The sequence below is a fragment of the Gracilinanus agilis genome, chromosome 1, assembly GCF_016433145.1.
Source record: "Gracilinanus agilis isolate LMUSP501 chromosome 1, AgileGrace, whole genome shotgun sequence".
In the NCBI taxonomy this organism is placed as follows: domain Eukaryota; kingdom Metazoa; phylum Chordata; class Mammalia; order Didelphimorphia; family Didelphidae; genus Gracilinanus; species Gracilinanus agilis.
The window spans coordinates 184,732,420-184,757,992 of record NC_058130.1 but is presented as its reverse complement, the minus strand read 5'-3'; the positions used below and the strand labels follow the sequence as shown (position 1 = coordinate 184,757,992).

At 38.1% G+C, this 25,573-nt stretch overlaps 1 protein-coding gene across 1 annotated transcript in view; it reads left to right on the top strand.

Annotated features, from left to right (window-relative positions):
* Window positions 1-25,573, top strand: part of MYH11 (myosin heavy chain 11) — a 128,509-nt gene that overhangs the window by 76,771 nt on the left and 26,165 nt on the right. The window contains exons 10-26 of the mRNA XM_044678415.1: window positions 307-402; window positions 2,437-2,555; window positions 3,227-3,379; window positions 5,308-5,481; window positions 7,938-8,111; window positions 8,950-9,064; window positions 10,483-10,676; window positions 13,647-13,768; window positions 13,892-13,961; window positions 14,887-15,047; window positions 16,231-16,339; window positions 16,848-16,979; window positions 17,166-17,372; window positions 19,691-19,828; window positions 20,272-20,395; window positions 22,769-22,940; window positions 25,249-25,461. Of these exons, the coding sequence (XP_044534350.1) occupies window positions 307-402; window positions 2,437-2,555; window positions 3,227-3,379; window positions 5,308-5,481; window positions 7,938-8,111; window positions 8,950-9,064; window positions 10,483-10,676; window positions 13,647-13,768; window positions 13,892-13,961; window positions 14,887-15,047; window positions 16,231-16,339; window positions 16,848-16,979; window positions 17,166-17,372; window positions 19,691-19,828; window positions 20,272-20,395; window positions 22,769-22,940; window positions 25,249-25,461 (2,473 nt within the window). The remainder of the gene's footprint in view (window positions 1-306; window positions 403-2,436; window positions 2,556-3,226; window positions 3,380-5,307; window positions 5,482-7,937; window positions 8,112-8,949; window positions 9,065-10,482; window positions 10,677-13,646; window positions 13,769-13,891; window positions 13,962-14,886; window positions 15,048-16,230; window positions 16,340-16,847; window positions 16,980-17,165; window positions 17,373-19,690; window positions 19,829-20,271; window positions 20,396-22,768; window positions 22,941-25,248; window positions 25,462-25,573) is intronic.

Genomic DNA, 25,573 nt, shown 5'->3' with positions numbered 1-25,573 from the left:
ATTTAAAAAAAGTTGGGTAAATTCCAGGTTTCTAATGATTTTTTAAAAACCCTCACCTTCTGTCTTAGTATCCGTTCTAAGACAGAAGAGCAACAAGGGCTAGGCAATTGAGGTTAAGTGATTTGCCCAGGATCTCACAGCTAAAAAGTATCTGAGATCAAACTTGAACTTGGATCCTCTTGGCTCCAGGCTCGGTACTCTAGACACTGTGCTACCTACATGCCCTCTAATGATTCTTAAAATCCTCACTCGTAAGTTGAGTCTCTTTTGAGACTTATGTCTTGTCTCCTCTCTCTCCCACCACAGCCATGTTGAAGGTGGTTTCATCTGTCCTGCAGCTTGGAAATATTGTCTTTAAGAAGGAAAGAAATACAGATCAAGCATCTATGCCAGATAACACAGGTATTTTTTCCCCCTTTATTTCAAAACATTTAGAGTGAAAGATATTTTCTACAATATTATCCGAGTAGATCATACTTAGTGGTTTATTACTAGGAGCTATGAAGACTTGAAACTGCTGATTTACTGGGGACTCAATTTTCACATTTGCAATTCCTGAAGAAATCTGCATTTAACTCTTTTTTAACTAAAAGGAATATTTTAAACTAATTTAATTTTGACATACTCAGGGCAGAAAGACTCTTATAAGGTAAAATCATAGACTTATAGAGTTGGATAGCTCATTAGAGATCATTTAGGCCAACAACTTTAATTTAGAAAAAAAGCTAAAGAGAGAAGTCAAGTGATTTGTGCAGGGTCAGAAAGTTGTGTTGAAATTGTCCAGACTTTCAGGCCAGTATTCTCTCTGCTATACCGTTTTGCTTAGTCTGATTCTAATCCTCTGTCTAATCATAGTGAAAAAATCCATTATTTATATAGCGCTTTAAGGTTTGCAAAGTGCTTTAGAAATATCTCGTTTTATCTTTATAACAATCTTGGGAGGTAGAGACTATAATTAACCACATTTTACAGATGAGAAAACTAAGACAGACAGAGGTTAAGTGACTTGTTAGAGGCACAAAGCTAGTAAATTTGAATCTGAATTTGAACTCAGATCTTTCTGAATCTAGGTTCAAAATTCTTCCCACTGCACCACCTACCTGCCTCCAATGTCTCTAAGACTTGTGTCTAAACTATCATAGATAATGAATATTGTCTAAATATATACCACATAAATCAGTTTTTATAATGTTTATTTCATATTTATAGAGACTTCTATTTTATTTTATTATTTTTAAACCTTTACTCTCTGCCTTAGAATTGATACCAAGTATCAGTTCCAAAGCAGAAGAGAGGTAAGGGCTAGACAGGTGACTTGCCCAGACACACACACACACACACACACACACACACACACACACACACACACACACACACAGGATGAGTGTGAGGCCAGATTTGAACCCAAAATGTCCTGTTTCCAGGTCTGACTTTCTATCCACTGAGCTTCCTAGCTGCCTCTAAGAGACTCCTATTTTTTTCCCTAAAAACTACTTTGGAAAAGTTTAAAACCTTTATGGTTCTAAGTCATCTCAATAATAATAATCATAACAATAAGAGCATCCATGTAGCACTTTAAGGTTTGCAAAACATTTTAGGAATACCTCATTTAATCCTCATAACAACCCTGGAACATATTGTTATTCCCATTCTACAGGTGAGGAAACTGAGGCAGACACATTAAGGAATTTGCCCAGAATCACAAAGTTAAGTGTCTAAGCCTACATTTGAGCTTAGTTCTCCCTGATTCCAAGTCTAGCACACTATTAACAAGTGCCACTAGCTCCCCTCATTCCATTCTTATGATACCAAGGACTCTTTTGTTTAGCTGTTTTATCTTATTCCCAGAATCTAGCACAATTCCTTTCAACTAATAGACACTTAATAAATGCTTATTAGATTGAATTTGTTTGGGATTGATCTCAAGAAGTAGAGGCAGAAGTCATATCACCCACTCATAAATCCCTCATTCATTATTATTTTTTTAAATAATCCTTCCCTTCTGTCCTAGAATCAATACTAAGTATTAGTTCCAAGGCAGAAGAGCAGTAAGGGTTAGGCAATGGGGGTTAAGGGACTTGCCCAGAGTCACACAGCTAGGTGTCTCAGACTATATTAGAACCCAGAACCTCCTGTCTCCAAGCCTGGTGCTCTACCCACTGAGTCACTCAGCTGCACCTTCAACAAACACTCCTTAAGCACCTATTATATTTCAAGCATGGGTTGGGAAGAGATAAACATGTCAGATGCCATCCCTACCTTCAAGGAATTTTGTCATCTGGTAGCATAGACTATAAACTCCTCCCCTAGATTCTAAACCTGAATTATCCCTGAAATAACTGATTAATTTCCAGATTCCAAAAATGTCACTTTTTTCCCCATAATTTACAATTTCCTGTCCATCTTTGAACTCACTGGTATCACTTCTCCTCCTAGCTGCTCAGAAAGTTTGCCATCTAATGGGGATTAACGTGACAGATTTCACCAGGGCCATCCTTACACCCCGGATCAAGGTTGGCCGGGATGTGGTACAGAAGGCTCAAACCAAAGAACAGGTAATAATGGATTGGACTTGATAATTGCTGTGGAATCCTGGATCTGAAAGGGACCTCCTGGGTCAAGTCCACCATTTTTAAGCAGCCTGCCCTCTGAATCATCCATCCTGTTGTCTCTCTTGAAAGATCTCCAGAATGAAAATGGCTCAGTTTTTAACTATTTAATCACCCTGTCACCAATTAAATATCATTTAGGTACTCCATCAACTTATTCAATTTACCTATCAAATGGTCCTTAATCACTACTATCATAAAGTTCTTTCCTATGTCTTTTTTTTTTTTTTAATTCTTACCTTCCATCTTGGATTTTATATTAAGAATTGGTTCCAAGGCAGAAGAGAGGAAAGGGCTAGGCAGCTGGGGTTCAATGACTTTCCCAGGGACACACAGCTAGAAATTGTCTTGAGACCAGATTTGAACCCTGGATTTCCTGTCTCCAGGCCTGGTTCTCTATCCACTGAGCCACCTAGCTGCCTCTATTTCCTATGTCTAACCAATGTATCTCTTGTAGTATGGCCCCAAATCTTCCATTTGTCTTTTGTGGCAGCGGCACCTTCATTTTCTTGGAAGGTATTAGGTTTGGAAAGAAGGCAAAGTTAAAAATGGAATCAACATTGGCCTGACTCACATGAGTCTTTGCAAGTAGTCATTTGGTTTCTTTACCTCTCCAGGCTGACTTTGCCATTGAAGCACTGGCCAAAGCAACATACGAACGTCTCTTCCGCTGGATACTGACCCGGGTGAACAAGGCCCTAGATAAGACTCACAGACAAGGAGCATCCTTTTTGGGGATCCTGGACATTGCTGGATTTGAGATCTTTGAGGTAAAGACAAGGAGCACCAATGGAGCATCTTTCTGGAGAAATAAAATTTTCTTGAGAAAGGAAGATGGCAGGACTGGGCTCTATAATAATAATAATAAAACATTTATCATAAGTATTTATGTTTATTATAATAATAACAAGCATTTACATAGCACTTCTTTGGAAAAAAAAACAAAACCCTTTGCCTTCTGTCTTAGTATCAGTTCTAAAACAGAAGATCAGGAAGGATTAAGAAATTGAGGTTATCCAGAGAAAGAACTATGGGAGCAGAAACATAGAAGAAAAACATTTCTTTGATCACATGGTTGGATGGGAATATGATTGGGAGGTCTAGACTCTAAACGATCACTCTATTGCAAATATTAATAATATAGAAATAGGTCTTAATCAATGATGATACATGTAAAACCCAGTGGAATTGCTTGGTTGGCTATGGGAGTGGGGAGGGAAGAGGGGAAGGAAAGAATATGAATCATGTAACCATAGAAAAATATTCTAAATTAATTAAATAATTTTTTTTAAAAAAGAAAGAAAAGAAATTGAGGTTAAATGACTTGTCCACAGTCCCACAGCTAAGAAGTACCTGAATTTAGATATGAACACAGATCCTCCCAACTCCAGGCCTGGCCCTTTATCCACTGCCCCTAACTGTCCCTTATATATTGCTATAACATTTATAAAACACATAACAAATATTATCTCATTTTTCCTCACAACAGTCCTGAGAGATAAAGGGCTATTATTATCTCCCATTTTAAAGTTGAGGAAACAGAGGCAGACAGTGGTTAAGTGACTTGTCCAGGGTCACACAGCTAGGAAGTGTCTGAGATCAAATTTGAACCCAGGTTTTCCTGACTCTAGGCTTGGAGTTCCATCTACTACACCATCTAGCAGTTTAGGTCTTTGTTCTTTATTTATTTTTCATGCACTAGGTAGAGAAGTTCTTTGAAAATGCAAACTCTCACCATTGTCCCATTTCAGGCTGGGAAGGTTTAAAAGTGTCTTTTGCCTGAGTTTTGTCTTAAAGATAAGCCAGCTTTTCTTATCATAGAGTGGACACATTTGAGGGAGGAGTTAAGCTATGAAGCAAGATTAGAAACTTAAACAAGCTTCCTGGAGACCTTGAATTAGTTTTTTTCCAAATGTGTTTTTTGGAGAGGCCAAGCAGTACAATGAATAGAATGCTGGGAGTCAGGAAAACCCAAGGGCAAAATCAACTTCAAGCACTTCCAGAAGTGTGATCCTGAGCAAGTCACTTCACCCTGTTTGCTTTAGTTTCATTATCTGTAAAATGAGCTGAAGAAGGAAATGGCAAACCTCTCCAGTATCTCTGCTAAGAAAACCCCAAGTAGGATCATAAAGAGTCAGACATGACTAACTGACTAAATAACAACAACAAAGTGTAGCTTATATTTTTTTCAAGTGAATTCCCAGAGCATCAGTAATGTTCTTATCTTGAAGTACCAAAATACATTATTATATCCCAAATTCTCAAGTCCAAAATCATTTGATTAGCCATACCTTTTCTGGTATTGGCAGGAATGGAGCAATGGTAAGCAGAAATATATATATATATATACATGTGTATATATATATTATAATTTATACTACATATATATAATATATATGATTTTTACTGTACTTTCTATTGCCATTAGGCAAAGAAAAATCTTTAAGATTTATTGGTCAGATTGCAAATTTTTTTTTGTTTTTTAATTTGATATGGAATGTACTTTCTTTGAAATTAGCTTCTAAGTTCATATTACATGTTGTAATCTAAAAAATAAACTATGCCATCTAGATGGAGAAAATTTTGGGCTTTGGATTTTCCATTGGTGCCCAAGTTACTTTGAGGAAGGATAACTTAATTTTTTTCCATTTTTGTTTCTAATGGTTCATGGACCTCTCCCGATTTGCTTTGTCTATAGGTTAACTCCTTTGAACAACTTTGCATCAACTATACAAATGAAAAACTACAACAACTCTTCAATCACACCATGTTTATTCTGGAGCAAGAGGAATACCAGAGGGAGGGAATTGAGTGGAATTTTATTGACTTTGGCCTGGATCTGCAACCTTGCATTGAACTGATTGAGAGGCCGGTGAGACTTCATCTTTGTGTATTATACACATATACACCACTATTTGTTTACTTTCTCTCTCTCTCTCTCTCTCTCTCTCTCTCTCTCTCTCTCTCTCTCTCTCTCTCTCTTATATTTTATTATTTTATATTTATTTTTTATATGCTGGGTAGAGAAGAACTATGTAAATGTAAGCTTTTGCCATTGTCCCATTTCAGTTCAGGAAGATTTAAAAGTGTCTTTTACCCAGGTTTTGTCTTAGAGATAAGTTAGACAGATTTGCAACTAACAATTATTTTTGGCTGTATATCTTAGGATATCTATATATTAGTTTCCAACCACGATATTAAAGTAATAGTACTTCTCAAAATGAGCCTCCTTGTCTTGGTTACTTGCTATGATTGATGCTATGGTTTCTCATTATCCTCTAACCCAGCGGTCGGCAACCTTTTTGGCCGTGAGAGCCATAAATGCCACATTTTTTAAAATGTAATTTCGTGAGAGCCGTACAGTGCTCACAGTGCGCTCCTGTAACAGCGCCTGAAAAAAAATTGACTTTATGGCTCCTGCAGGAAGAGCCATATCTGGCCCTCAAAAGAGCCAGATATGGCTTGAGAGCCATATGTTGCCGACCCCTGCTCTAACCAAATTTCACTTGAGTTTGTATTTACTGGATCATTGGTAAATTTCCTAAAATATGGTGGTCAGATTGTTTTTGTTAGATTTTTTTTTCCCGTGAGGCCCCAGTAATGCTGGGTTTGCTCCTCTCATTTATCCTCCAAATCCATCCTTTTCAACAATACTATTTCTCAATCTTAAAAATATAATTATTTTATTAATTTCCTTCTCTGACTTGACAAGCCATCTGCCATCATGTCACGTGAATTCTGTTCTCTGTAATTTCCTGATATTTTCATATTTTCCTTACTAATTTCCATACTATTGTGTTCCATCATCTCCTGAGATTCCCTAGTTGTCTCCAATTTGTTTTTTTATTGTGGTTGACTGGTGATTATTGTATTGTTGATTCTATTTATTCCTCTAATTCCTTGATTCTATTATCCATTTAGTTGTACCTTAGGGAATTCTTGCATGGTTTCTGATAACAGCTTTGGAATCAGTCCCAGCCCATTCTTCTTCTGATGATTGTCTCATGACATATTTTTGATGTTGTGTTGGAGCTGTTTCGGAGCTCCTTATTTAATGGGTATTGGTTTTTAATTTTCTTGTCAGGATATCTGTCCAGTTTGAGGGTTTTCATTGTTGCTTTCATTACTACATGAGATCTTGAGGAGTGAGTTTCCCTCAACCTCTCATTCTGTCTTCTTGCCTCCTATATGAAGCCTCCCAAATACAGAGGATAAATTGGGAGGCTATAAATATAAATATAAATATAAATATAAATATATATATGCACACACACAGAGGCTTACTATTAAAGATAGTAAATAAAGATAAATAATATGTATATTGTTTGTCCGTAGTTATTGGCACATTGTCTCCTCCAACAGACTTGAGTCCTGTGAGTACAGGGATAGTTCTTTTTCCTTCCTTTGTATTAATCAATCTATCAGTAAAATATTTTAAGTAACTCTCATGCACCAGGCACTGTGCTAAGTGCTCAGGATACAAAAAGAGACAAAAAGACACTTCTTGCCTTCAAAGAGTTTTTGATCTAAGGGGGAGAAAACATTGGAAAAAATATATACAAGTTATATATAAGATAAATAGAAGATAATTTAGAGAGGGAAGGCACTGAAATTAAGAGGGATTAGGGAAGATTTCTTGTAGAAGGTAAGATTTTAGTTGTGATTTGAAGGAAGCCAGGGAGGTCAGTAGGCAAAGTAGAAAAGGGGAAATCTTCCAGGCAGGGAAACAAGCAGAGAAAATGTCCAGAGCTAAGAGATGGAGTATCCCCACTGCTTAGTACAGTGCCTGGCATGTAGTAGGCCTGTAATAAATGCTTGTTGCAGACTTCACTTAAGAAGTTCTCCTTCTATAGATATACCATTCTCTGGGCCAAGAAGAATAAAAACTTAGAAAATTTGTCTAATGTTTTGGCATTTGTTAGCCACGGAGTATCTTTGGCTTTTCTGACTCTCTATTAAGAAAGTGAAGATGTGAGAGAATGAGCCACTCCTTTGTAGCAAACAAGGCTGAGAATGCCAAGTAAAGGGCAAGACCAACAGGAGATTTGATCAGTTTGAACTATCTCACATTCCCTAGAGAAATGACAAGGAGAAGGAAGTAAATAATAACCTGGAAGAGAATGCCTGTATATTTTGGAATTAAACAATTATCTTTAGTTGCCAATTTCTTCTTTCTCTGTCTCAGCTTCTTCCATCTTATCTCCCCACCCTTTCCCCCCCACCAAACCCCAACTTCTCTCTTCTCTCATAGTTTGAATACTTTTTGGTTTTGTGACTTGCCCATGACTTTGATCTGCCTTTCTTTTCTTTTCATTTTTTTTTTTTCAGAACAACCCTCCTGGTGTCTTGGCTCTGCTGGATGAGGAATGCTGGTTCCCCAAAGCCACAGACAAGTCCTTTGTGGAGAAGCTATGCTCAGAACAGGGCAATCACCCTAAATTTCAGAAACCAAAGCAGCTCAAGGACAAGACTGAGTTCTCTATTATCCACTATGCTGGAAAGGTATTAGTCTCCCTGTCTAGAGCCATTCCCTCCTCTTTTGGGACTTTCTTCTCTCCTGTGAATATTGCTCTACAACACTCCCTTAAGAACTTGCTAAATAAAAATGGGAATGGCAAACTGGAACCTAATAATGGGAGCATGGCTTTAAGAATAACCTGAGAATTGCAGGATCTTAAAACCAGAAAAAATCTGATCTTTCCTTTCACTAATAGATTAGAGTGTTCTAATCCCATCCAAAAAGGGCAAGCCTCAATGTAGGAGGATGCAAGAATCAGAAATCTGCAGCAAGGAGGTGCAGGAAATAACCTTCTGTGTTCGAAGACTTGAGTTTCAATGTGGTAGCTGTGTGACATTGGGCAAGTCACTTAACCACTGTCTGCCTCAGTTTCCTCATCTATAAAAACCTTCCTCCCAAATTGATGTGAGGACAAATGAGATAATATTTATAATGCACTTAGCACAGTACCTGGCACCCAGTTTAGAATTATATTTGTTGTAGAAAGTGAAAAAAGTTTGCTTTGGTCAGTTCTTTTTCTCTTGAAGAAGATGGCATTTTTTTTTATCATGGGTCCTTTGGGATAGTTTTGGGTCATTGTATCACTGAGAATAACTGTTATTTACAGTTGTTCATTGTAAAATTCCTGTCACTGTACAATGTTCTCCTGGCTTGGCTTATTTTACTCTACTTCAGTTCATGTTAAGTCTTTCCAGGTTTTTCTGAGCTCCTCCTGCTCATCATTTCTTACTGCACAAGAGTATTCCATTACAATCATATACTATAACTTACTCAGCCATTCCCCAATTGATGGGTATCCCTAACGAGTACTGTTCTTGACAGGTTGACTACAATGCAAGTGCTTGGCTGACAAAGAATATGGACCCCCTGAATGACAATGTGACTTCTCTTCTTAATGCCTCTTCAGACAAGTTTGTGGCTGACTTATGGAAAGATGGTATAGTGCTCCTTCCTGACTATCACAAAGTCTGTAAATTTGCTTCCATTTTCCCCATTCTCCTCCTCAGATGGAGTTTACAACTGGGATCTGATCCTATCTTACCCCATATGCACAAAATCATACCAGGGAGATCTGAAATCCATCTTCCAACTTGAGCTAGATGATGAGTTAATGAAGTTTTGTTGGAGCAATCAGCCCTGAGGATGGCCCCTTAGTTGCTCTCAAATTAACCCAGGTTCCATCAAGGAAATTTTGAAGATGGTGACAAAGTAGTAAATAGCTTGAGAAAGCACAACGTGAGATTAAGGGTGGTATTGTTCTGTCTTATCTAAAGCCTGAAATATCAACTTTATTTCTTCCAGTCTAGTGCTTATTTGCAAGGCAATCTTATTTCTAAGTATCATCTAAAGTAGTTCAATGGGAGACAAGGAAGATTGAAAGGCCACTAAGTGGCACAGTGAATAGAGTGTTGGATGTGTGGATTAAGGAAGATTTTGAATTCAAATTTGACCTTAGATATTTACAAACTGTATTACCTGGATAGGTCATTTCATCTCTGGCTGCTTCGGTTTTCTCAATGGTTAAAATGGGGATAAAAATAGCACCTACTTCCCAAGGTTATTATGACTATAAAATGAAATCATATTTGTAAAGTGCTTGGCACAATACCAGGCATGTAGTGAGTGCTTAATAAAATGTTTGTTCCCCTTGCTCCTCCTGAAGCAGATGAACTTTATGTGGGTAGTGCCTTTTGGGCTGAGGGGATTTATTTCCATTCTTAAAAGCTAATCAGAGAGAATTTGTTCTTTACCCACTTCTTCGCCACTTAGGAGCTTTTTGGGGACTTGCCAGATGGGTTTATAAGCAATCTTTTATCTCTTCTCCGCAACAGCCCCCTCCATTTCTCTCTTGTGGCTCGAAAAGAAAAGTATTTTATTTGTCCTGAGAGTGACCATGCCCATGCAAAAATAATGTTTGACCTTCACCAAATATCTTAAGTTTTGCAGAGCACTTTGTATGTTTTATCCCATTTAAGTTTCATAATCAACTCATTAATCAAGCATGGTAGGTATTATTATTAGCATTTACAGATCAGAAAATTAAGTCTAGGAAACACTTGACTTGTAGCCATGGCCACAAAGTATAATAAGTTTTAGAGGCAGGATTTGAATGCAGACCTTTTTATCTCCAAGTCCAGCGCTCCATCCACTATAGTTATTGGGAAAGGAATTCATGGTTTCCCTGGTCAACAGGGATGAGGCCATTGTAAGATTTTTCTTACAGAAATCTATGCCCATTTACCAATCCCCTGACCTTAGCATGGCCTGTGCTCTACCTATAAAAAAGGTGGGTCAGCACTGCAAATAGTCTGGGACTTCTGAGGAGCTGACATGATTCTTTTATGTGCTTCATAGTTGATCGAATTGTGGGACTGGATCAGATGGCCAAGATGACAGAAAGCTCCCTGCCCAGTGCCTCCAAGACAAAGAAGGGCATGTTTCGGACGGTGGGGCAACTATACAAGGAGCAACTTGGGAAGCTAATGACTACACTGAGGAACACCACACCCAACTTTGTCCGGTGTATCATCCCCAACCATGAAAAGCGGGTAAAGCCCATGTCTCTTTTAGCCTTTAAAGAGGATCATCTGGCTTTGCCCAGGTCCTCTCAAATGACCTTATGCTTTTAATACCTTTATTTTCCCGAAGTATTTTGACAATTTGATGATGATTATGATGAAGTATTTTGGATCTCATAAGTTCTTGAAATCTCATGTCTTTTGGAGACACTGTGAGGGACTTGAGTTATGCTTGGACAAATATAGATAAGGTCTAGGAAGAAACAGTGGCAGTCATAGGGATGAGGGAAAGATATATGGATCATCTGATCTCAAATGACTTCTAGAACTCTTCCTTCCACTAGTCAGGGAGGTGTGCTCCACATATGCTCCCAAATCTTATTGAAGACTAAATGAAAAAGTGAGAAGAAAGGGAAAATTAAATTCACTGTTGTTGTTTTTTTAGATATAAAGAAGAGCAGGTAGGTTAGAGTAAGAGCCAAGAGAAAGTCTGTAACAGCAATATTTTCTTTTTAAACCCTTACCTTCCATATTAGAATCAGTACTTACTTGATTCTAAGGCTGAAGAACAGTAAGGGCTAGGTAATGACGGCTAAGTGACTTGGCCAGGATCATATAGCTAGGAAATGTCTGAGGACAGATTTGAACCCAGGACCTATCATCTCCAGACCTGGTGCTCTATCCACTGAGCTACCTAGCTACTCCTTAAAATAGCACTCTTGTCCTAGATAGATACTTTGATAGGTGATGATTTTAATTTGTATGGTCAGGACATGTTAGCTCTCCATAAACTCAGTTCTTTTTTTTTTTTTTAATTAAGTTTATTCATTTATTTATTTAATTTAGAATATTTTCCCATGGTTACATGATTTATGTTCTTTCCCTCCCCTCCTTCCACCTCCCTCCCATAGCCAATGAGCAATTCCACTGGGTTTTACATGTGTCATTGATCAAGACCTAGTTCCATATTATTAATATTTGCATTAGCCTGATTCCTTAGAGTCTACATCCCCAAACATGTCCCCGTTGAACCATGTGATCAAGCAGTTGTTTTTCTTCTGTGTTTCTACTCCCACAGTTCTTTCTCCGGATGTGGATAGTGTTCTTTCTCATAAGACCCTCAGAATTGTCCTGGATCATTGTTAGTAGAGAAGTCATTACGTTGAATTGTGCCACAGTGTATCAGTCTCTGTGTACAATGTTCTCCTGGTTCTGCTTCTTTCATTCTGCATCAGTTCCTGGAGGTTGTTCCAGTTCACATGGAATTCCTCCAGTTCATTATTCCTTTCAGTACAATAGTATTCCATCACCATCAGATACTACAATTTATTCCCCTTTCAAAGGATATTCTCTCATTTTCCAATTTTTTGCCACCACAAAGAGTGCGGCTATAAATATTTTTGTACCAGTCCTTTTCCTAATTATCTCTTTGGGGTATAAACCCAGCAGTGGTATGGTTGGATCAAAAGGCAGGCAGTCTTTTAGCGCTCTTTGGGCATCGTTCCAAATTGCCTTCCAGCATGGTTAAATCAATTCACAATTCCACCAGCAATGCATTAATGTCCCAATTTTGCCACATCCCCTCCAACATTCATTACTTTCCTTTGCTGTCATTACAGCTAATCTGCTAGGTGTGAAGTGGTACCTCAGAATTGTTTTGATTTGCATTTTTCAAACTATAAGAGATTTAGAACACTTTTTTATGTGCTTATTGATAGTTTTGATTTCTTTATCTGAAAATTACCTATTCATGTTCCTTGCCTATTTATCAGCTGGGGAATGGCTTGAGTTTTTTGTACAATTGATTTAGCTCCTTATAAATTTGAGTAATTAGACCTTTGTCAGAGGTTTTTGTTATAAAGATTTTTTCCCAATTTGTTGCTTCCCTTCTAATTTTGGTTACATTGGTTTTGTTTGTACAAAAAATTTTAATTTAATGTTATCAAAATTATTCATTTTACATTTTGCAATATTCTCTATCTCTTGCTTGGTGTAGGGTGTGAGATGTTGATCTAAACCTAATCTCTTCCATACTGTTTTCCAATTTCCCCAGCAGTTTTGGTCAAATAGTGGGTTTTTGTCCCAAAAGCTGGAATATTTAGGTTTATCATACACTGTCTTTCTGAGGTCATTTACCCCAAGTCTATTCCACTGATTCTTCCTTCCGTCTCTTAGCCCGTACCATACTGTTTTGATGACTGCTGCTTTATAGTATAATTTAATATCTGGTACTGCTAGGCCACCTTCCTTCACATTTTTTTTCATTATTTCCCTTGATATTGTTGATCTTTTGTTCTTCCAAATGAACTTTGTTATAATTTTTTTCTAATTCAGTAAAAAAGTTTCTTGGTAGTTTGATATGTATGGCACTAATAAGTAAATTAATTTGGGTAGAATTGTCATTTTTATTATGTTAGTTCATCCTACCCATGAGCAATTAATGTTTTTCCAGTTGTTTAGATCTAGTTTTAATTGTGTGGAAAGTATTTTGTAGTTGTGTTCATATAATTCCTATGTTTGTCTTGGCAAATAGATTCCTAAATATTTTATATTATCTAGGGTGATTTTAAATGGAATTTCTCTTTCTACTCTTGCTGCCGTGATGTGTTGGAAATATATAGAAATGCTTGTATCCTGCAACTTTGCTAAAGTTGTTGATTATTTCCACTAGCTTTTTAGTTGATTCTCTAGGATTCTTTAAGTAGACCATCATATCATCTGCAAAGAGTGATAGTTTAATCTCCTCACTGCCTATTTTAATACCTTCAATTTCTTTTTCTTCTCTGATTGCTACTGCTAGTGTTTCTAATACAATGTTAAATAATGGAAGTGATAATGAGCATCTTTGTTTCACTCCTGATCTTATTGGAAAGGCTTCTAATTTATCTCCTTTGCAGATGATGCTTGCTGATAGCATAACCTCACTTTTAAGCTTGCATGTGGTCCTAAATTACTCATCGCTTTCTCCTTCCACTCATTACTTCCTAATTCCCTTCATAGTCTGGGAAACTTGATGCATTTTTGGTGCTGGAGCAGCTTCGATGCAATGGAGTCTTGGAAGGTATCCGGATCTGCCGTCAAGGCTTCCCCAACAGGATTGTATTCCAGGAGTTCCGCCAACGGTAGATTGGTTCTCTTGTTTCTAAATATCTTAAGTTGGTGGGATACAAATTCAATGGGTCTTGGGTCAAAAGAAAGGTGATGGTAAAATAGCCCCAACTGACTTCTGTCTTTTTTTTTTTCAGCTATGAGATCTTGGCTGCAAATGCAATTCCTAAAGGGTTTATGGATGGGAAGCAGGCTTGTATCCTCATGGTAAGTACAGATCTAGGTTATAAATGTATTATTGTGCAAAACTTATTTCCATATTGTTCATTTTTTAAAGAGAATACTCATATAAAACCAAAACTCCCAAATAAACTAAAGTAAAAAATTATATGCTTTGATCTGCATTCCAACTCCAACAGTTCTTTTTCTGGAGGTGAATATCATTCTTTGTCCTAAATCCCCCAGAATTGTCCTGGATCATTGTATCGCTGAAAATAGCTAAGTTTAAATCATTTCATAATATTGTTGTTATTATGAACAATGTTCTCTTGGTTCTGTCTATTTCACATCAGTTCATGTAGGTCTTTCCAGCTCTTTCTGAAATCATCCTTTTCATCCCTTTTTATAGCACAAGAGTATTCTATCACCATCACATACCACAATTTGTTCAGCCATTCCCCAGTTGATGGACATCCCCCCAATTTCCAATTCTTTGCCACCAGAAAAAAGGGCTGCTAGAAATATTGTTATTCAAATAGGCCCTTTTCCCCCTTTTTGTGATCTCTGGGATACAAACCTAGTAGTGGTATTACTGGATCATAGAGTATGCACGGTTTTATAGCCCTTTAGGCATAGTTCCAAATTTCCCTCCAGAATGTCATATTAGGTTCACAACTCCACCAACAATGCATTAGTGTCCCAATTTTGCTATACCCCCTCCAACATTTATCACTTTTCCTTATTGTCACATTGACCAATCTGATATATGTGAGGTAGTACCTCAGAGTTGTTTTAGTTTCTTTCTCTAATCAAGAGGGATTTTGAATATTTTTTATATAATTATTGATAACTTTGATTTCTTCATCTGAAAACTGCTTGTTCAATATATTGAAAATTTTTTAGAAAACACTTCTATTTCTGTTCACCCAACTTCTTGTTGGAAGTAAGAATGTTTTTTCTCTTCCCTCTATAGATTAAAGCACTAGAACTTGATCCCAACTTGTATAGAATCGGGCAAAGTAAAATATTTTTTAGAACTGGTGTCCTAGCTCATCTGGAAGAGGAAAGAGACTTGAAGATCACAGATGTCATCATGGCATTCCAAGCAATGAGTCGGGGTTATCTGGCAAGAAAGTAAAGATGGGTTTTTTTTCCATATCTCAATCTTCCCTTTTTCCCTGTGCCCCTAGAATGCCCCCTAAATGTTATTAATTTTGAACTTAAGATTTTTATGGAGGATGGCAAAACAGTGGGCCATGAACTACAACTTAGAAAAATGGGTGACCTCTCTACTCTGTATGCTGTGGGGGACTGGATGTGGGCTTAGATAACCAACTGTATTGATGGAAATACTACCCAGAAGAAGTCTACAAGCATTGATGAAATATTTACATGCTTAGAGAATGCTAAGTGTGGCCAATTCCTGTATTTGGGAAGCAGTGGTAGAAGGAAAGAGCCATGTCAGTGGATTACCAAGTGGATAAAAGATATATAGATCTGGATTCAGGGAACCTATGACCCAGGGACTGGCCTCATACAATAAGCTTCATAGCTGTGTCCCTATCCCCTTCCCAAGGACTTCATTCCTAAAGTCTAATAAAAAATTCTAAGACTTCTATGTTATCCCCATTCCATAGAGTTCATTGAGATGGTTACTATTCAAGGAGAAAAATCATTCACTTTGCTTCTGGGCCGTCTGTTAGAGGAAATGGTGGTAAAGTGACTGGTTTCTACTTAGATATTCCCAATTTATAGCCTGAAGGATAGCAGTATTTTCTGCTTTCAAAAAAATAGGTTTAGAAGATGATACATGAGTCACTGCAATAGCATTCTTCTGACTAGTTGATGGTGTCCCAGCATTCAAAGCTTTGTGTTCCAAGGTCATAGCTTTGAGATAATGTGTTTTTTATGGACCCTGCATCTCCATGGTCCCTGGTTAGCTCAGTAGACACTTCCTAATTATCTAAACTGGGTTGATGACCAGACCTAGCTCTTTGTTCTGAAATCCTGAGTTTCTATAGAACATAAAATTTGAGCTTAATAAGGTATTGATAATGGGTGTGCACTATTGTTCCTATTTAGGTTTTTTCCTTAAACCAAACAAAACCTAGTCCCTACTTTTAGAGCAATTTCCATCTGAGGTTACAAATTGCAAAGACAGAGGAAAATGATATAATCAGCAGAATATAGAAAAAGTATACTGAGTAGGACATTGGAAGTCAAAGCAGAGACTAGCCCAAATCAGATTGTTTTATTCAGGGAAAAATGGATCTTTCTGGATCCTCCATGCTCAGAGGTGGATTTCCTTTGTTTTCAGAGCCTTTGCCAAGAGGCAACAGCAGCTCACTGCCATGAAAGTCATCCAGAGAAACTGTGCCGCCTACCTCAAGCTAAGGAATTGGCAGTGGTGGAGACTGTTCACCAAAGTGAGTGGGCTTCTTCCTCCCTGCCAATCTGATATTCTTAAAGTTATCAGAAACTTTAGCTGAGCTTGAAGCAATAAGGGACCCTGAACTGTACACACCGTGCTTTTCTGAACATTCACAATGCCTTTTTTCTTCCCAACTTTAGCCCCTTTTCACATTTCTTTTTTCTTCCCTTCTCTCCACCCTTACCTTCTATTTCTTTTATTTTGAGACCTCTGATTTGAGACAGAGGTCATTGTTAATTGCTTTCAGCTGAGAAGACATATTTAGTATGATTCCAGTTGAGGGACTTCTCTCTTCATTTAAACCGATACTAGGCTCATAGCAAGCACTTAATATATGTTTTTTTCATTAATTCATTATTCTTTCGTTAGATTCTACTCTCAAAATACCACATCTTTAAAATGGCCATGATATTACCATGTAGGGGCAAAGCCCATTTAATACTTCTCCATTATGCATCAAATACCCAGCAGAAATAAAATCAACCTTTCCTTATTCGTTCTAGGTGAAACCACTGTTGCAGGTGACCCGCCAAGAAGAAGAAATGCAAGCAAAGGAAGATGAACTCCAGAAAATCAAAGAGAAGCAGCAGAAAGCTGAGAGTGAACTCAAGGAACTTGAACAGAAGCACACCCAGGTACCGCCAAGAGCTTTCAAAAGCCAAAAGCAAAGGCTCATCTCAGAACAGGTTGGAGAACCAGTTAGAAGAAGGGCCAGGGCACAAGACTGCCCTTTCATCCACACGGTGGTATTGGTTGATGGAAGGGCAGAGTGCATGGAGGACCTGTACCCTAACCTTGGGAACCCCTTCTAATTTGTCTAGTTGGCGGAGGAGAAGAACCTCCTCCAGGAACAGCTCCAGGCTGAGACTGAATTATATGCTGAAGCAGAGGAGATGCGGGTGCGACTGGCAGCAAAGAAGCAGGAGCTGGAAGAGATCCTGCATGAGATGGAGGCCCGACTGGAGGAAGAAGAGGACAGGGGCCAGCAGCTGCAAGCTGAGAAGAAGAAGATGGCACAACAAATGCTGGTAAGCAGATTCCTTGCCTATAAAATGAGAAGGTTAAACTCAATTATTTGTGAGATCCCTTCCTATTCAAAAGTATGAATCTGCATTCAAAAGTGATGCTGTAACATAAAACATGGATTTTATGAGACAAGAGTCAGAGAGAGGAGAGAAACATAGCAGATAAAAATAGAGAGAGAGAGGTACAGAGAGAAGAGGCTGAGAGAGAGAGAGAGAGAGAGAGAGAAAGAGAGAGAGAGAGAGAGAGAGAGAGAGAGAGAGAGAGAAAGAATGCTATCACTGACCCTAGTAGAACAGAAGTTTTCATTTTTTTCTTTGTATTCTAATAGGCTATCCCAGTGATTTGTATAAAGATACTTAAGATATATATGGTGTTGAATAGAATCATAGCCTATATACATGCCCTGGAGAATCTGCAGCAGCAGTACCTTCTTGTTTCTAACCAAAGAAATGTTAGAGCCCCTGGGAAACCCTCAAAAAGGCATCTGTGAGCTCCATACAAGGGCTGATGAGTGTTGCCCCTGTATGCTACTGCCCACTGGATGTTTTTAATGAAGTCATCTTTGACTTGTCAAAAAAAAAATGTTACATGCCATAGAAAGTCAAGTTTTCTGGCATTGAAACTGTGAGCATTTATAAAAATAAGAAATAAAAAGTAACAGGAGGGAAAAGTGTCCTGTGTTCATCTCCCTTTTATGCCCTAGGGAGACTTTTTGCTTTCTCTTTCTTTGGTACTGGCTCTAGGTTCAGCCTTTTTTTCTTGCTTGCCTCAGAGCTCCCACATTCTTAGGAAAGCTTAGGCTCTGGTCACTTACTAGTTGAGTAACCTTGGATCAATCGCTTCTCCTTTCTGGGCCTCAGTTTCCTCATATGTAAATATAGTGGGGTTGGTCCAGATAATCTCTATACCTCTTTCCAGCTCTACCAATTCCAGTTGATCAGTCAGTTAACAAGTATTTTTTTTAACCTCTTACTTTCTGTCTCTAAGACAGAAGGGAGAAGACTAGGCAAACAGGGGTGAGTGGTTTGCCCAGAGTCACACAACTAGGAAGTGTCTGAGACTAGATTTGAACTCAGGTCCTCTTGACTCCAGGCCTGGCACTCTATGAACTGAACCATCTAGCTTAGCTTCCCCTTAATAAGTATTTATTAGGCTGTATGTGCCAGCACTGTGCCAAACCAGCAATATACAATGCTTGGGCAAAATTCCTGCACTCACTCAGCTCATGGGGTTGTTTTTTTTAGTTATGAATGTCTTTCTTTTTTTATTCAAAGATATTTTATTTTCCCAGTTACACATAATAATCATTTTCAACATACATTTTCCAAAATTATAAGATCCAAACCGTCTCTCCCTCTTCACTTGGAGATGGTAGGCAATTTGATCAGGGCCAAACATGTATTATCATGCAAAACACAATTCCACATTGGTCACTATTGTAAGAGCACACTCATACAAAACCAAAACCCCCAAATAAAACTGTAAGTACACTGATGTGAAAGATAGTCTGCTGTGATCCACATCCATCTGACTTCAACAGTTTTTTATTTGGAGGTAGATAACATTTCCTGCCATATAGCTGCTTGTGGGTTTTTTTTGGCAAGAATACTGAAGTGGTTTGCCATTTCCTTCTCCAATGGATGCTTCTATCAAGCAATCAGAGGTTAAATGACTTGTCCAGGGTCATACAGCTAGGATGTTTCTGAGGCCAGATATGAACTCAGGTCTTCCTGACTCCAGGCTCAGTGCTCGTAATCACTGAGCCACAGCTGCCTCTATACAGAGTAGATAGAAGGTAATCTAAGAGAAGGCATTAGCAGCAAAGGGATGGCCATGAAAGATCATCTCAAGATATTGCAGGAAGCTGTATCTAAAATGAGTCTTGGAGGAAGCCCTAGGAGCTAAGAGGTAGTAATGAGAAGGCATAGTATTTAAGGCATGGAAGATAGCTGGTACCAAGACATAGAGTGGGGAAACGAAGTGTCCAGTGGGTGAAACAGCAAGGAGGCCAGTCTTACTGGATCTTAGGATGTGTAGAGGGGAGTAAGCTACAGGAAGAACAGAAAGGGAGCCAGGTTTGTGAAAGGGGTTATATGCACAGTAAATGTTGGCCCAAGTGGCCTCAGAAGATCATTCCTATTTTGAGATTCTGTGACTGTAATTATTATTTTTTTCCTAAACGCTTACCTTCTGCCTTAGAATCAATATCTAAGCAATGATTCTACGGCAGAAGAGCAGTAAGGGCTAGGCGAAGGGTGTTGTGTCTTGCCCAGGGTTGCACAGCTAGGTGACTGTGATTACTTATTTGCCCCCAATAAAGGACCTTGAGGAACAGCTAGAGGAAGAAGAAGCTGCAAGGCAAAAACTACAGCTTGAAAAAGTCACAGCTGAGGCAAAAATCAAGAAAATGGAGGATGACATTCTGGTTATGGATGATCAAAACAACAAATTAACCAAAGTGAGTAGATTAACATTATCAACTTAAGAAATTCAGGTTTGCTGGTGAGGATCTGAAGGTTCTCTCTTTCTTCCAAGATGCGACTGAATTGTTCCAGGAATTTTCAGTGCTTATGTTCCAGGCCTTTAAAAGCTACATAAGACCTACTTTAGAACAGTTTATTGATATGTTTTATAGCTGGTTTTTAAATTTTCATGTTTGGTTTACAGGTATGAATTTGGGGAAAGGAGAGAGAGAGAGAGAGAGAGAGAGAGAGAGATTCTTCTCAGGATTTGGCCAGTTCTCCTTAACTGTATCAAAATATGGAGACAGAGTCTTCTTCCACTTAGGTTATTCCCGCTTGGACATATTCAACATATTCTCTCTCTTAGTTGCTACCTGAAAACTCCTACAACTTTTTTTTCCCAACAAGCAAATAATAATATTTCTTGTTTTCACAAAAGGAAAGAAAACTCCTTGAAGAAAGAATAAGTGATTTAACAACAAATCTGGCTGAAGAGGAAGAAAAAGCAAAGAATCTTACAAAGCTAAAGAACAAACACGAGTCTATGATTTCAGAACTGGAAGGTAAATACACTAGCTAGAGAGGCTTACAACTGAATTTATTTTAAAACAACGACAACAAACCTCAAACAGACAAAATAAAGTTAGAAAAGGGAGAATGAGAATGTTAGATTGGAGCTGTGTTTTAAGAGAGTCAGTCATAATCTGCCCTATGCCAAAAACATGATGAAGGATAAGTAGACCCCTCAATCGAAATAGGGAAGTTAGTATAAAATAGTCTTTATTAATCATTAGAAGCAGCTGGTGGCCAAGCCCTTACCGTTCTATCTCAGAGTTGTTACTAAGACAGAAAATAAAGGTTTTAAAATATTATAATAATAAGCAAACCTCATATTACTATATCCATTTGTGGTTTATACAGCACTTCCATCACAGCAGTTTTGTAAGGACTATCAAGGAGTGTGCTAGAGTCAGCTCAAACTGGATAGAGATAACCAACAGTTAAATTTTCATTTGTGAGCATTTACACTTTGGAAATTGGCTGGCTACAAACTGGGGCTTGAGATGTTGCTTTATTGATCATTAGGCTTAAGAAAATGATGGAGAAAATGTTCATGCAGATTAAACTTTAAAGTGTGTCGCGCGCGCGCGCGCGTGTGTGTGTGTGTGTGTGTGTGTGTATACATACATATATATAGGCAGTCTTTTTACAAATACTATCTCATTTGATCCTCACAACAACATTGACAATTAGATGCTATTATTATTCCCATTTTACAGTTGAAGAATTAATGATGATGATGATAATGAAAACTAGCATTTATATAGTTCTTACTATGACAGGCAATGTGTTAAATGCTTTATAATTGTTATCTGGTACAACCACCCTGGGAAGTAGGTGTTATTATCTCCTCTTTACAGTCAAGGAAACTGAGGCAAATAGTTAAGTGACTTGCTCAGGGTCACACAGCTAGTTAGTGTCTAAAGCCAGATTTGAAGTAGAGTACTCCTGATTATAGATAGGGCCTGGCACTCTAGCCACTGAGCCACCTATTTTTTTTTTTTTATGCATCAAAGCAATTATTTGGACAGTGGGAATTACTAGATATCACTTTCATTATTATAACAATTTAAGTACACTCAGGTTCATTTTATCTTTTAAAAACAGTATTATTGTTGCCTTTTGGTTTTGTAACCTTAGTTAGCATGACTCTTTAACCCCACTCCTATCCACCGCTGAACTATTCCTTTTTTTTGTTTATTTTTTGATATCTTATTTTCCCAATTACATGTAATAATTTTTCAACATATGTTTTTCAAAACTATAAGATTCAAACTATCTCCCTCCCTCCTTTTCCTCTCCCCTCTCTTGAAGATGGTAAGCAATTTGACCTGGGTTATCCATGTATTATTATGCAAAACTTATTTCCATATTGGTTATTGTCATAAAAGAATATTCATATAAAACCAAAACCCCAAAATGAAAACTCAAACAAACTAAAGTAAAAAATTATATGCTTTGATCTGCATCTGACTCCAGCAGTTCTTTCTCTGGAGGTGGATAGCATTCTTTGTCATAAATCTTTCAGATTTGTCCTGGATCATTGTATTGCCAAGAGTAGCTAAACGTTTCACAGTTGATCATCATACAATATTGCTTTTTACTGTGTACAATGTTCTCTCATTCTGTTTATTTCATTCTACATCATCAGTTCATGTAGGTCTTTTCAGCTTTTTTCTGAAATCATAGCATAATAATAGTCCATCACCATCATATACCACAATTTGTTCAGCCATTCCCCAATTGATGGGCATCCCTTCAATTCCCAGTTTTTTGTCACCACAAAAAGAGCTGCTAAAAATTTTTTTTTTCTGATCTCTTTGATATCTAGTAGCCCTAATAGTGGCATTACAGGATCAAAGCATATGCACAGCTTTATAGTTCTTTGGGCAAAACACTGAACTATTTCTTGTAAAAACAGCCAAAAATTTAGACCAGGGGTTGGCAACCTTTTTGGCCATGAGAGCCATAAACGCCACATTTTTTAAAATGTAATTTCATGAGAGCCGTACAGTGCTCACCGTGTGCGCTCCTGTAACAGCGCCTGAAAAAGAACTGACTTTATGGCTCCTGCAGAAAGAGCCATATCTGGCCCTCAAAAGAGCCAGATATGGCTCGAGAGCCATACGTTGCCGACCCCTGATTTAGACCAATACTGCTGACACTGATACTGTACCTGAAAATGTATACTGCTTTCTACATCTATAGATCTCACCTCTCTCTGGGTCCAAGATTGTTCATTACAGTTTCTCCTACTTTGACTGCTTTTTGTTCTCTTGGTTCTGACTTCTTCTCCCTATATTTTTTTCACCCAAGCCCAAAGCATCCCTTGGGCCATTTTCTTCCATTTAAAGAGATACTTGCTTTTTTCTTAGTACGTCTGAAGAAGGAAGAGAAGAGTAGACAGGAGCTGGAGAAAATGAAGAGGAAGCTGGAGGGAGATGCAAGTGACTTCCATGAACAGATTGCTGACCTCCAGGCCCAAATAGCTGAGCTAAAAATGCAGTTGGCCAAGAAAGAAGAAGAACTACAAGCAGCTCTGGCCAGGTAAGTGGGATTCTTGCTTGCCTGAGTGACTCAGATATAATTTTAGAATATCTTTAGGAGTTGGTACTATAAGATGTCCCCAAAGTCTTAATGCATTAAAAAAAAAACTTTACTTTCTTAGTAACAACCCTAAGACAGAATTGGGAAGAGGTAGGTGGCTTAGTGGATAGAGAGCCAGACCTGGAGATGGGAGGTCCTGAATTCAAATTAAGCCTCAGAAACTTGCTAGCTGTGTGACCTTGGGCAAGTCATTTAACTTTCACTGCCTAGCCCTTACCACTTTTCTACCTTTGAACCGATATGTGGTATCAATTCTAAGGCAGAAGGTAAGGGTTTTTCAAAATAATTATAATTATAAGGCACATTATAAGTGCTACATAAATGTTAAATATTTTAAAAAATATTATTTTATTATTCTTATAGCTGTGTGATCCTCAGCAAGTCACTTAACTCCAATTGCCTACCCCTTACCGCTCCTCTGCTTTGAAGCAAATACTTAGTATTAATTTTAATATAGAAGCTATAGGAATAATGTCTAAGGTCAAATTTGAACCTAGGTCCTTCGATTGGCTCTCTAACCAGCTGCCCCTGCAAAATATCTCTTACATGGAGCCATTCCCACTGCCATAACTAGCCTCACTGAAACCATTTGAACTTCAAACCAGGACTATGACTCTCACTCTCTTAACTAATGTCTCCTTTCCTTCCATTGTCTTCCCCAAACCACTTTCAGATCAATCTTTCTAAATACCATTGCAATTCCCTTTCCAAAAAACCTTTGATTTCTCCTTTCTGGCTACCAAATGGAGTCCAAACTCCTTAACGACTCTCCAAAGAGCCTTTACCAAATTACCAGCCTCATCTCTTCTTGTTTTCTTACATAAATTCTATCTAGACTCCAGTGAGAATACTTGTCATTTTCAAAATGTACCTTGAGTTTTCTCTGCTTCCAAACTTAGGCTCAATGCTATTTCTGCTATCTACAATGTTATTTCCACTATCTACAATCCTCTGGTGTCTTCTCTTCACCTTCAAACCATCTTTTATTGAAATCCTATCCACCCTTTGAGACCTGGTTTAAATGTCCCCTCCTCCTTGAAACCATTTCTGTTTAACCCAACCAGAAGAGATTCCTCCCTCCTCTGAGTTCCCATATCACTTTGTACTGTTTATATGGTATTTACCACATGCTCCTTTGTGTTAGTTATTTGTGTACCCAGTTGTAGTTTTTAGTCGTTTTTCAGTTCGTGATCCCCTTTAAGGTTGTCTTGGCAAAGATACCAGAGTAATTTGCCATTTCCTTCTCCAACTCATTTTACAGATGAGGAAACAGAGGCAAATGGAATTAAGTGGGACTTTCCCAGGGTCCCACAGCTACTAAATGTCTCAGGTTGATTTGAACTCATGAAGAGGAGTCTTTCTGACTCCAGGCCTGGTCCTTTATCTACTACATCACTTAGCTGCTCCTACTAGATCATAAACTCTTTCCAGGACTCTGAGGGTAGGAAACACATCTTAGACATTTTTTTAAATTGCCATAGAATCTATTAGTTCCTTGCACATAGCAGGTGATCAGCAATAGTTGAATAAATTAATTTGGTGCCAGTAAAGGAGTAGAAGAGGTAAGGCAAAGTTCATAGATAGCTGGTGTTTGGATCAGGAAAACCTGTGTTCAAGTCTTGCTTCTCATATATACTAGCTTCAGCAAATCATTTAATTTCTCACTACCTCAGGCAAATCTCTCAGACTATTAAATTACATTTGAGGAAGTAATCTCAGTCACTAAAGGGAATTTTCACATTAAGACCTGATGCTAAAACAAAAAACAAAAAACTATTCTGGTGAAAGCATAAATTTGGATCGAACCAAAACATTTTAAAATTGGACTAGAATAATACAAGGGATTGTCTTGCTTTCTTTCTACCTAGTTTCTCTAAAGCTCTTGGTTCTATATCCAATGATAATAGGAGGGTGAAAGAGGAACATTACTGATACCAAGGGGAGCAAGAGCATCTGGTCCTAGAAAAGAGTTTCTTGTAGAATCACCATGGAGATAGAGTATAAGTAAACCCCTTTGGTCTAAGCCAGTGGTTCCCAAACTTTTTTGGCCTACTGCCCCCTTTCCAGAAAAAATATTACTTAGCCCCCTGGAAATTAATTTTTAAAAATTTTAATAGCAATTAATAGGAAAGATAAATGCACCTGTGGCCATCACCCCCTTCCTGGATCGCTGCAGCACCCAGGGGGTGGTAGCGCCCACTTTGGGAATCACTCACTGGTCTAGGCCATGATGACTCTTTTCTCATAGGCTTGATGATGAAATTGCTCAGAAAAACAATGCATTGAAGAAGATAAGAGAGTTGGAGGGTCACATCTCTGACCTCCAAGAAGATTTGGACTCAGAAAGAGCAGCAAGGAATAAGGCAGAAAAACAGAAAAGAGACCTGGGAGAAGAGCTGGAGGCATTGAAGACAGAGCTAGAGGACACCTTGGACAGTACTGCCACACAGCAGGAACTCAGGTACAGTGATCCCTCACATATGGTGGGAGTTACATTCCAGAGACCTCTGTGATAGGTGAAAATCTGTGAATTAGCAGTGTTACATTTATATATATATATATATATATATATA